Consider the following 13,162-nt stretch of genomic DNA (forward strand, 5'->3'; position numbering starts at 1 on the left):
TCTGGGTTCAAATCCTAACTGTTGTCTCCTGTCTGTATGACTTTGAGTAGATTTCTTCAACTCATTGGACCTCAGTTTCCTCATCTGTGAGATGATGATCTGGACCCAGATGAACTCTAATGTGTCTTCAGACTCTACTATATATAATTCAAATAAAGGATACATGATGTGGGGAGTGTGTATATATATGGAGGGAGATGAGAGTCTATATGAGAGTAAGGGAAAACCAAACTCTGACTATCAGACCCTGTCATATCCAAAAAGGGACACGATGATTTGAATTTTATCTAACAAATACTGCCACCTAATTCTTAGGGCCAGGGATCCTTGTTAGGTAATGGACACATTGAAAACCTACCACACTTCCCAGAAAAGTTCCAGATACAGATGATTAAAAAGGGTCACAACTAGTCCTCAAGTCCACAAGTAGGCCTGACATCAAACCCATCCAAAGACTGTGTTTCAAATTCTAGTCTTTGACTTTTTGATATCAGCCCCCACCTCCTGCATCTGAATAGACACACCTGTTCTACTCAATAACAGAAGTCAAAGAGAAGACTGAAGCCACATTCATTCAAAGAAGCCACCATGGTTTTATTCTGTATAAATCACTTTCCAAACCCCAACACCTCTTACAAAATAAATCCTCAGGCTTTTCAGAATCCATTGGGAAATATTTTGGTGGCATCGCCTGCAGACAGGCAGATGCAGAGGCTGCCTGTGTATTTCTCTTTGAAAAGCTGAACAGCAGGGGAAGCTCTCCAGGAACTCAAGACTCTGGATGCTGAAAGGAAAATTCAGGTGTGAGTAGAGTTCTATAATATCTAAAGCAAGAAATTATGGAATAAGACATCCACTAAATTTATAGCTGCCTTCAACACATGGCTCAGGTGTCAGTTTCTTCAGACCTTCACTTGTTGGGTGCTCTCCCCATCCCTGAAATTACTCTGCATTTATTCTGTCATATTCTGCAATTTCTTTGCTGTATACACATTGTTTTCCTCTACTAGAGGCTAAGCTCCCTGAGGGCAAGGAGTTTTTATTTTTGTCTTTGTACTCCAGCACAATATGTGATCTGCATTTGTGAAAGGAAGGAAGGAAGGAAAGAAGGAAGGAAGGAAGGAAGGAAGGAAGGAAGGAAGGAAGGAGGAAAAAGAGGAGACCACATTTCCCAAAGAACCCATGGAAGGCAGTGTGGGTGCAAGGGAAAGAGCTTGGATTTGGAGTCAGAGGCTCTGGGTTCTGTGGAAAGGGGATGAAGGAAGTCAAGTAGAACCATTCACATATTTCAAAATTGACTGGGGCCACAGAAAGAGTGACCATCTTAGTTTAGATACATAATGACACTGAGTTAGATGAGGACACAATTTTTCAGCTCTCACCTTTATATCTGGCATTGGGCATATGCTAACAATAGCCAAAGTCGTCTCTGGGGGAAATCAGTTGGTCACTCAAGCGTTGGCTGGGCAAATCTCCAACTCCTTTATGCTGATTCATTTCCTCATCATTCAAGAACTTACCTCCTTCAGGAAGCTTTCCCTGAGGATTCCAGTCACTTGTCCACTTGTTTTACCCTCCGCCTCCCCATGGTACTTACTTTCTGCACTGTGAGAATTGTGAGAATCGAATGAACCTCACTAATTGAATCTTGTGACTCAGTTCTGGATCTAGCTCAGTTACCTTTCTATTCAATTGTGGGTCTAGTTCAATTTCTGTCTTGTAGGAAAACTTTATTCTATTACGAGAATTGTGAGAAAACCTTATTTTATTGTTTGAACCTACCTTTGCATGTCTGAAAAGCTGGGCCACCCCTACTTGCTGCTTAGAAACTGCTAGAATTTGGGTTATGCTTACCAGAAATTCCAGACCCAAAGACTGATGCAAGTTTTCTCACAATTGTACATTTCAAGCAACACATATGTCTTATCTGAAAACTGGCCCCAAACTGGTCAATGAGTTACTGTTTCCTTGTTCCTTTGATTGAATACAGATATTTGGAATGGGGTGGGGACAACTATTTTTTTCTGATTTCAGGGAATTGCATCTGTTTGCTCTCCTTCCCAGCTCATAAAACCCCTAATCTTTCCTCCAATTAGATTATAAAATCTTGAATCCTGGCTTATATCCTATTAATTATTTTCTTTTAATGCATAAAAACCTGTATCACCCTGTATTCAGGGTCCAGTTCCAAGCTGAGGGACCTGGTCCCGATTTGTTATGCAATTGGCATGCATTGCTTAATAATGGATATACTCAAACCTTTGTTTCCTCAGTTATTTCAGACTTCACCCATCACAACACCCACACATGGAGGCATTTGATTATTAGTGGTTGAACACCAGAATCATCTGATCCAATCCCCTCAGGTTATGGATAGGCAAGCTGACACCAGAGAATTTGCCCATGTCTACACATACTTAAGTAGTAAGTAGAATTGTAAGATCAGAGACTTAGAGCACAAAGTAACTTCAGAAGTCATTCAGTTCAACCTACCCATTCTTCAGAAAAGAAAACTGAGGCTTGCAAAGGTGTAAGGATTTGCCCAAGGTCATACAGCTTATCAGTAGCAGAAAGAGAAGCTGAATTCAGCTCTTGGGATTTTGAGTTCAGTACTCCAGGTTCAGAGTTCTTTCCAGTATATCACAAATCAAGAAGATCTGATTTTGAATCTCATTGCTGGACATTTACCTATCTGTAAGATGGGCAAGTGACTTCACCTTGCTCCTCAGTTTCTTCATCTGTGAAATGGGGACAATAATCCTTTCAATATCTACTTCACAGGCTGGTGAAAAGAGGGCTTGGAAAAATTGAAAAGTAATATAGAAATTTGGCAATTATCATGAGGTCATCTACATAGATCTGGATGGAAAAGACCTCCAAGGTCATCTGGTCCTACCTCCTCATTTTACAGAAGAGGAAAGTGAGGACCAGATCATTTTAGCAACTTGCCTGAGTACACACTCAGGTAGCAAAGGACAGAACCAAGATTCAAAGAGGGGTCCACTGAGTCCACCTTCACTGATGTTCCCCTTGAGTCATTCTGCCTCATGAGTCAGGAGACCATGGTTCTAGAACTCACACCTGGCTATATCACCTTGGCCAAGGCCCTTGTGTTTTCTGGACCTCAGTTACTCCACTGTAAAAAAAAGGAGTAGAGTTGGTGGTCTATAATAATCTTTTATCTCTAAGATAAGATGAAGAATGTGATTTTTAATTATCGTCCTGGTTCTGTCTCACAGGTTCTGCCCTGGCTCCCATTCTCCCTCACGGCTAGAAAAAAAGTGTCCCATCTATAGGAATCTACACCTTACAAATTGGAATTAAGTGTCAAAGGTATCTTGGATTCTTTATGCCCATAAAGCCAGGTATGCATGAAGCCAAGGTGGAAGATGGACACAGACTGCCTCTCATTCTCTCCATCCCAGAATGAGGAGGTCAAATTGACATGTATTGGTTTCTATGTCTGGGGCTATATCTATATCTGTCTGTATGCATATGAAAGCAAGGTCAGCATCATGTAGGAGCAGTCACCTAGATGGCCCAATTGGGCAGGGGCAGGAAGATGCCTCCAGATCAAAAATATCTTCCCACCTTTTCCCATCTCCTAGAAGCCACCAAGGGGTCTGGGATAACACCAGCAAAACTCTATTTCCACACCACCATGCAGTGAATATCTCTGGTGGACCATCTATTTCCAAACTCTGCTTAGGACAGACCAGTCCCAGCCCTGAGTGCAAGGGGAGGAAGACAGGAAGAAGCTGCCATTTTGGATTTGTTCTTTGCAGTCTGAAGATATTGCGGAGGTCCAGTATCCTCTTTTAAAATGCAAACATGCCTGGAGGGGTAATATACAAAATGACTTCAGAGTAAGCAATTACTGACTTAGCAGACTCATAGAATGTCAGAGCCCAGAGGGAATTAAAAAATTTTGTTTTGGTCTATACTCGGTGATGTCATCTATGTAGGGATTTCCTATAGAGAAAACTCTCTCTCCTATGGCAGATCAATGGCTCTTCTTCAGCTAGGGACAATGGAGAGATTAGCAGACCTGTCCAGGATCAACTGACCAGTAGGGGTCAGAGACAGGACTTGACCTCTGGTCTTCTGATCTCTGACGTTGGCTCTCTATCCACTGTGCCAGACTGCATCTCAGAAAGGACCTTAGAATGGGGAATGTCAGAGCTAGGAGGGGTCTTAGAATAGGGGATGTCAGAGCTGGGAAGGACTTTAGAACAGGGGATGTCAGGGCTGGGAGGGGCCTTAGAACAGGGAATGTCAGAGTTTGAAGAGCCTTCGGGGCACTGGCTCTGGAGGGGTCCTGGGATCAAATACCACCTCTGACACTGCCTGTTCTGACCTTGGACAAATTCTAAACTTCTCTGGGCCTCAGTTTCCTCTTTTGTAAAATTAGGAAATGACCCGTAAGGTTTCTTCCAGCTCTAAATCTATAATTCTCATCAAATTTTCTCCTTATAGATATGAGCAAAATTCAGAGAAATTAGGGTCTTCCCCAAGGTCACATAGGTATAAGGGACAGAGTTTTATGGTGGTTGTGGTTATGTATTTATGAGCCAATAGTACATCTCCCTTGGACATGTGGAAATAAGGTCACATTGTCCATTTCCAGGCCTAACCCAGGGAAATGAAACATAGGAATAGTTTTTAATTCATTGGGATAATTCATTAGGATAATTACCCTCACTGAGCTCCTCTTCAAAGGTCTGGATTTTAAAAACAGGCCAAGGAGAAGGGACCAACACAAGATGTCAATATAGTCTCCAAGGAAGCACTGGTCCCTCCTGGGCCATCCCATCTCTCCATGGTCTTTGAAATGGCTCTCTCCCTAATTCCTGGGAATGTCATCATGTAAATGAAGCTCTGATCATTATTTGGTAATTGAGAGCAGGAAAAAGACTTCTGTTGAGACATATTAGTCAAGCCATTTGACATGGCTTGTCCCCATTCACCACAGAGGAATTGAGGAGGCTTTGGAAGGAGATAATTTGGCTTTTTCATGGAGGAGAGGAGCTAGCCAGCCTTCAAGGCACTTTCAGATGCTAAAAGGAAAGGGCACCTCATTCTGTTTCTGACTCGGTCATTAACACTGCTGTGTGACATTGAACTTTCCTTGTCTGGGACTCTACTTCATCCTAAAATCAGATTTCAGGTACATCCTAGATTGGGATCTTCAAACCTAGTTCACTATGACATGTCCTTCTTCCAACTGTGGGGTGAATCCTGGCTCAGTACAGGAAGGGAGTTCAAGAAGAAGTGATTATTTCTCTTGACCTCTAAGAGGTTGGGTGGGAGAATAAGAATGTGAATGGACAAGACTCTAACCAACCATTTCCCTCTTTAATATCCATCCCCTGAGAGGAATCAAGCAACTTTGGTCCTCCACTCTCCAGGCTCCTGGTAGTGATATGTTAGAGCATACTAGATGCATGATTAATTCTAGGCAAGACCACAAAATGGGAACCACTCTTGTCTTCCCACAAGAAGCAGCAAGCAAGTTAAAAAGAGCCCTGGCAGGACCTGGGTTTCACTCTTGCCTCTGTTACCGATTAGACAGATGGCCTTAAGCGAGTCATTAAAATTATTGAGTCTCAGTTTCCTCACAGGGTCTGGGGACCAACATGAATGTAAATGTCAGTGTAAAAAGGTGTTCTGTAGATTGTAAAGGCCTGCTCACAATGGCAGGGGAGGAGCTTATTATCATGGTATCATACTTTCTCTGCCTCCAAGAATCCAGAACTCTCTTGTTGCCTCTGTCTTGTTGCCTGACCAACTGTCCTCCCTCCTTCTATTCCATGGACCCAACCTAGAGGCAGGGCTTGATATTCTTCCAACCTCTCTTTCTTCCTCTTCCTTACCATTAAAACCAACCTGTACATTGTCCTCTAAGGACCATGCACCACTGTGAGATGGCAATAAGTATAAAAAAGTTTAATCAGAAAAACCAATCAGTGATAATTTGTTTTTCCTTTCCTGGCACCATAACTCCTTAAAATACCCACGTATCCAAAATGTCCTTTAGGAGCAACTAATAATGTCTGTTTCAGGCACTATGAAGGTAGTATGAAAATGGGGGATGAGGAAGATAATTCTTTCTCCCTTTAATCACAGCAGGAACATAGCTAGATGTGTAACCCAACCAAGGATATAACCCCATCCTTTTATGGATGAGTAAGTCTAGAGAACAGACTGGGGTAGCAGCCCCCCCAAAGTCTTTCACACACCATAAGGTCTTCAAGATGAAAAGAATCTTATGGGCCACTGAGTCCAACTCAGACCTAATCTGGGCATAGCCAATGATATCTAAGAGAAAGGAGAAAAGAGAGGAAAAGATTTGTTTGGGGCTTGTGCCCTGAAAAGACATTGCCAGGCTTCTATGGCACTTGAAGGTAAATGTTTGATACCGATGTTTTTCAGGTCACAGGAAGGTGCATGGGTGTGAAGGAAAATACCCTGGGTCTGAAGGGATAAGATTTATTCTTCTTAGTTTCAGAGCTGGAAGCATCAGATAGGACAATTTTAACTCCATATGAAGATGTCTTTCCTACAAGTGAGAACCAAATGAGGATGTAAATGAGTTTACTTGGGAGAGACGTTGAGTTTCCCATTGCTAGTCTTCCAGTAAAGGGCGAATGACCATTTGGAGGGTAATGTTGAGGGGAAGCTGCTCAGAGAGGAATACTGGTGTTGTTGAAAGAGCACTAGATTTGGAGTAAGAGGACCTGAGTTCAAATCCCATCTCTTGAGGCTAAGTACCTGTGTGACTTTAGGTGAGTCTCAACCTCTCTGGACCTCTATTCCCTCATCTATAAAGTGAGTGGGTTGAACAAGATGACCTCTGAGTTCTTTTCCAGTTCCAGATCTAGGATCCTGAAAGTCTGGCTCTCAGGTCTGTGATACTCATCGGACATTCTTGATTCTCACAAAAATTGACTTAATATTTATAAAGTGCTTCACAAACTTGAAAGTGCTGTATAGATACTATTATTACCATAATGCCTGCTTATGAAGTTATTTTTAAATGAATTTTACCTAGCCAAAAACTTTTTGACAAGTTATAGATGAGACTAAACTATTTCAAATAGGAAAACTCTAAAAACACACATCTCAAGAGAAAAATGATGGTGCAAATGAAATTCAAAGGCACCATTTGGGTTTCTATGAGACCAAGAGACCAGTGTTGCTGCTCTGAACCCCCTTCTCAGAGCCTGGCATTGGTGCCTTTTACCTGGGCCATTCCCATTCCCTATTTCTGGAGATATTTCTTCATGATGCTCTCCACCTCATCTTGCCTCTCGGCATCCATCCATGTTCCATGTCGGGATCTCCTATCACTCTCCTCATCTCGTTTTAGGGATCCTGGGCGGCTCTTGATGCTGTCTGCGCTTCTGTAGGACATGGCGGAGCTCGAAGATGATGAAGAGTCAGACAGGTGACCTGTGTCCTCCTTGGGTTCCAAGTCTTCCCGGAAGGCACTGCCACTTCCTGACAACAGACAGTCTGCAGAAGTCTCACTCTTATGCATACTGGTCCCAGGCCTCAGGTCATCTCCTCTGTCCCTCCTGGCTCGCGTGGGAGAGCTTGATTTTCGAATGGCTGGGACATAGTCATCAAAACTCACTTTGCGTTTCTGTTCATATCTTGGCAGCTTCCAAGCCAGCAAGTCAGGTTCCAAAGGCTCATTCAGCAGGTTGGAGAACCTTCTGTTCTGAAAGACCAGGGATTCTTTTCCCAGGTCTGGGTCCTCTACTTCCTCTAGGGGTGCATCAATGCATGGTCTCCGAAGGCGCAACTTGGACTGGGCAAACTTCCCCGGGCTGTCTCCCACTGAGGAGCTCAGCCTCCTGCTGAAATTGCCTCCCGTGTTCTCAGACTCTAAGAGTGACTCATAAGACCTGTACATTGATTTTGGAGGAGCAGGAAAAGAAAGGAAAGGGTCAAAGTTGTCGGAGGAAAGACACTTGAGACTGGTAGACCTTAGCAGCCCAGATCGTGGATTCTCTGTCTCGGTTTCCAGAGATGACTTTTCTGGGAGTGTCACTGTCTCCAAAGACCTCCGCAGAGATGACGCACCAGTGGTCTGATAGATAGGTAAGGTGGGGCAGTCTTCTACTCCTAGTGTATCCTGCTCTTTCTCTGACTGTTTTCTCCGGAATCCTTCAATAAATTCAGAGAGGGCCCAAGAGGAACTTGGGAGATTTTTTTCCAAAGTTGGGGATGTCATTGATGAGTGACCCTTTGACTTGCTAATTGTATCCCTCCATGTCTCAGGACTCTCACTTCCCACAGTTTTACTGTGGTCTCGACTCTGGAAGGTGAAAGGTGAGGTGGGTCGTCTGACAAATCTTTTATCCCCTAGAGATTGGGTGTCAGTCCTTAAAGACGTTGGTTGGCTCCTCTCAGCATCTCTTGTCTCTCGGTGCATCCTAGGCCAAAAATGAAAACAATTCAGTCAGGAATTGTGCAATTGATTACAATTCATGCAATCAGTGTGCAACTCAAGAAGGAGGAGCCCCTATGCTGTTTTTCCTCAGAACCCTCTTATCCCCACCACAATCTCAAATGAACCACATGATTTAATGCACAAATTCACGCCATGCAAATGATTTCTCGTTGCTTCCTGAAATGCAATTTCTGCCTATAATTAAAGTCAGCTAAGTATGCTGGAGTCGATTAGAACAGCAGCTAAGATGGATGAGTTAGATTTATGAGGTCCTGCATCTGACGTGACGGGACTTATCATAGTGGGCCACCCTGCAGAATAAGTCATTTGCTACCGAGCCGATAAAGTTTGTACATGTGTGGGGGTGGGGAGGAGGGGAATTTCATTCCTCTGGGTCTGAGCCAAACAACAGCAACTCGGCAAATCTGGTTTTCTGAGATTCAAACAAATCCAAATTTATCCAAATGTTTGTGCTTGATGCATTATGCTTGTGGCTCCTTGGTGAGGGTGAGAGAGGGGAAAGGAGGTAAGGGGAGAGGATAGTTATGTTCTATAAAAATAAATTAGGTGTCTGACATCAGACTGAGAATGGGGATCACATACAGGGGGACAAAGAGCTTCTATTCTGAGGAGAAATCAAGTTTAGCTTTCACACCAGGGGATTCTGAGGGCAAGCTATGCTAAGAGCACCCTAGCTCAGAGAAGTGACAGACCTCTAATGTTGCAAAATTATCCAGACAAAGCAAAAACATTATGGTTTTTACAAGGGAGAGACTGGAGTCCATAAGCCTTCCCTTGAACAAACAAAAATCTATTTCCTCTCCCTCCCCAATAGCATTCTCAGTGCAGTTTGGAAACAGGCCATGATGGTATCGAATACCCTGACTAAATCCTGCCGGCCTCCAGTGCCATCACTTAAGCACCTGGACTCCCCTGCTGAGGCCTAGTGATAATGCAGGGCTAATCTTGCCTCTTCTTCTAATCATGTTGGTTGCTAGAGAAACCAGTAATGGTAGCCACCTAGGCTCAGACCATCCACCTAGCCGAAGGCTGGAACACCTGTTGTCATTCTAAAACAAGGACATATGTTGTCCTTGGTGCCTCCCACCTCCCACCACTAATCAGTCTCTCTCTCTCTCTCTCTCTCTCTCTCTCTCTCTCTCTCCCCCCATCTTTTTTCTTTCTCTCCTCTCTCATTCTCCTCTCCCTTTTCCTCTTTCTATCTATTGTCTATTCTTCCTTTATCTCTTATTCTAGCCCTCCTTTCTTCTGTCTTTCCTCTTTTCTCCTCTTCTCTTTTATTTTATCTCTCTTTTCTCTGTATCTTTCATTCTACCTCTCCTCTCTTCCCTTTCCTCTCCTTTATTCTTCTCTCTTCTCTTTCTCTCATTCTATCTCTTCTCTCTTCTCTTTCTTCTTCTGTCTCATTCTCTCTCTCCTCTCTTCTCTTTTCTCTCCTCTCCCTCCTCTATTTTCTCTTTTTCTTTCTTTTTTTCTTATGTCTCATTCTCTCTTCTTTTTTCTCTCCTCACCATTTCTTTCTCTCATTCTATTCTCCTTATTCTCTCTATCCCTTTTTCTCTACTCCCTCTCTCCTCCTCCTCCTCCTCCTCCTCTTCTTCTTCTTCTCTCTCTGTCTCTGTCTCTGTCTCTCTCTCATACACACACACACACACATACACACACATGCTGCCTTAAGAGCAAATAGAATAGCCACACATGAAATTGGGAGCAGCCCAGGGGAATTTCACCCCCAGAGCTTTCAGCAGTCATCTAAGGAATCAGAAATCACAAGTGGCAGGGTCTTCTCTGGGGATGTCTGGGCATCTCTGGAGTATCTTGAGACCTTAGGAAAATCCTAGACTCATAGATCTTAGACTAGGAGTGTCACAGAGGTCATCTACTCTGACCCTCTCAATTATAAAGGTGGGGAAACCAAGGAGCGGGGAGGCTGGATACCTTGGCCATGGTCACACAGGTGGAAAGCCTCTGATTCATGTCTTCTGACTCCAAAGCCTCTGGTCCATGTCTCTCACACAACACTCCTTTCTCTTGATTACATGAGTGTGTGTGCATGTGTGTGTATGTATATGTGCATACATATGTATGTGTATGTATGAATGTATGAATTCCCTCCTTCATCACCTTCATCTCCATGCTTTCCTGGCTTCCTACAGGTCTCAGATAAAATTCTCCCTTTTCTCCTTAAGATAAACCCTAGTCGATCTTGTTTATATCTTCTATGTATGTATCATAGTTGTTTACATATTATCTCCCCATTAGACCGTGACTTTCTCAAAAGCAGTGACCATTTTTGCTGTGTTTTTGTCTTTCTTTGTATCTTCAGGGCTTAGCTCAGTGCCAGGCACACAATAGGTGCTTAATAAATGATTGTTGACTTGCCTTGGCCACTGTGCTGGTGTCCATACTGTTGGAAGCAGGATAGCTGGTGTCCTGACCCTACCAATGACTTACTGTGTGACCTTGAGCAGGCTACTTCTCTCCAATCCTCAACTTTCCTCATTTGTCAAATGAGGGAAATAAACTAACGGATCTCTAAGTTTGCTCCTAGCTCCAGTATTCTATTACCATAATAATAATAATTGGCATTTCTATGCTGTTTTAGGGGTTTAGTAACAGTATTCCTTATAACCTGTGAGGTAAGCAATGTAAGAAACTCACTGTGACTTTCCTCATTTTACCAGTGAAGAAACTGAGTCTGAGAGAGAGGAAAGTGTCTTGCTTGATCCTGTAGCTGGTAAACGTCAGGGGTAGGATTAGAACTCATATCTCCCCAGAGTCCAAATCCAGCCTTTAGGTCATTACACCATGATGTTTGTGTGAGCCTAGGGACCTAGGAGACTATTTCCGTGGAATCTAAAATCCATGGAGAAGGGAGAGGGACAAGGCCAATGGGAAAAGTCAAGTACAGTAGGCAAAGACATGCCGAATTCCAGGATAAGAAAGTCACCTCAATGACCATTGAGTCTGACTTACAAGTGAGCATTTTAAGAATGGAGTGCCCAATGGAAACTTTCAAGTTAACATCAAACCATTACTAAAATTTGGGTTCAGTCATTCTATCAGGTTCAAGAAGATGTAATTCTATTATTGGCAGCTAGGTTCAGTGTATAGAGCACTGGGTTTAGAATCAAGCTGATTCATCTTCATGAGTTCAAATCTGTCTCAGATACCTACTAGCTGTGTGACCCTGGGCAAGTCACTTAACCCTGTTTTTTTTTTTCAGTTTCTCATCTGTAAAATGAGCTTGGGAAGGAAATAGCAAAGTGCTCCAGTATCTTTCTCAAGAAAATCCCCAAAATATGTTTAATATGATTATACATGTATGGCCTATATCAGATTTGTATGCCCTCTTGGAGAAGAGGGAGAAGGGAAAAGGGGATGGAATTTAAAACTCAAAATCTTATAATAGTGAATGGTAAAAACTAAAAAATAATTAATTAAAAAGAAGAAAATCCAAAAAAATGTGGTCATGAAGAATAAGAAACAAATGAAATAACTGAACAGTATCCATTATATTCTCACTTAGCCCCACATCTCTTAATCTTTTCTATGGACTAAAACCTAGGCAAACTCTTACTATAGCATTCCTCTAATTATCCAGCCAAAAAAGGGAAATATGGTTACTCTCCTGTACTGGGCTCTTAATAAGGCCATGCTTGGTGATAGTGATCACCTTTTCTTCCTTTTCTACTTGCTTGATCATAGTCTCTTTACTAATATGTTCTAAAATTTTTGCCAGGAATTGAGGTCAAGTTCATTGGCCTGTAGATTGAAGATTTGATTTTATTTTAAATCAAGATAGTCCTACACAGAAAAAAAATATTCCCAGAGTTCTGAAATGCAGGGCAAAGTGGGAGTCAGTGGAAGAATGATCAAATTAGGAAAAAAGCATATTAGGTTAATCCTTTGTCACATAAAATGATTCTTCATTGAAAGTTGTGACTTTCTAAATACCCAGGTATGCCATGCCTCAACTGCTATCTTGAGTCCTTCAATTCCTGACCCTCATGGTTATCACACAAATTTTTCACCTAAGTCAGATTTTTTATATTCAGAGCTGCAGGACACGAAGAGAAGGTGCAGAAGGAACTGCATAGGGTCTAGCAACCAAAGAAGATTCTGATACTCATGTTGCAAAGCCTATAGTCTTTATCCTATTGACCTCTTCAAGACACCATGTCTAGAGAAGTGTAGGCGTATGTCATGGCCGTGCTGAGCTTGAGTATAATAGTATCAGCTTGCAAGACAATGTAGGCTGGACTATGTCTGATCTCTCCTGACTCCAAGGTACTGTATGTGCTGATCTAAGTCAGGGTTGATGGAATAACTAAATTGATGTTAGAGTTTTGATCTAAAGAGGGTCAATCAAGGCTTCTCTGGGGTGCCAAAACATTGAAGGTCATCTTCCACTTTACTCTACCCTATGCTTTCTATGGTAAATTCATACTTGTTAAATTGAGTAGGATTTGGAGAACTATAGAGAATTTCTAGCAGTACATAAGACAAAGAGTGCTGGGGCAAACTATTGAATCTCAGTCAGAAGAGGACCCAGGGGAAGTGGACCGTGATGAGATTGTAGTGGACAGTGGTGAATCAAGAGAGTCAAAACCAGATTTCTGGTTTTCATTAGACCTTATGAGGGTCCCGTGGTCCTTGGGAAATATGGCAATGGCCAAGTGG

General features: G+C 42.6%; 1 protein-coding gene across 1 annotated transcript in view; it reads right to left on the bottom strand.

Annotated features, from left to right (window-relative positions):
- Positions 1–580: 580 nt before the first annotated feature.
- MYO18B (myosin XVIIIB) overlaps positions 581–13,162 on the bottom strand; it is a 377,501-nt gene continuing 364,919 nt past the window's right edge. Inside the window, 2 exon segments of the mRNA XM_069081888.1 lie at positions 581–784; positions 7,244–8,441. Of these exon segments, the coding sequence (XP_068937989.1) occupies positions 7,262–8,441 (1,180 nt within the window). The 3' untranslated portion in view covers positions 581–784; positions 7,244–7,261.

Source organism: Petaurus breviceps, unplaced genomic scaffold (genome assembly GCF_028583685.1).
Source record: "Petaurus breviceps papuanus isolate PSGF00001 unplaced genomic scaffold, PetGlider_PUasm1.0 99, whole genome shotgun sequence".
NCBI classification, from domain to species: domain Eukaryota; kingdom Metazoa; phylum Chordata; class Mammalia; order Diprotodontia; family Petauridae; genus Petaurus; species Petaurus breviceps.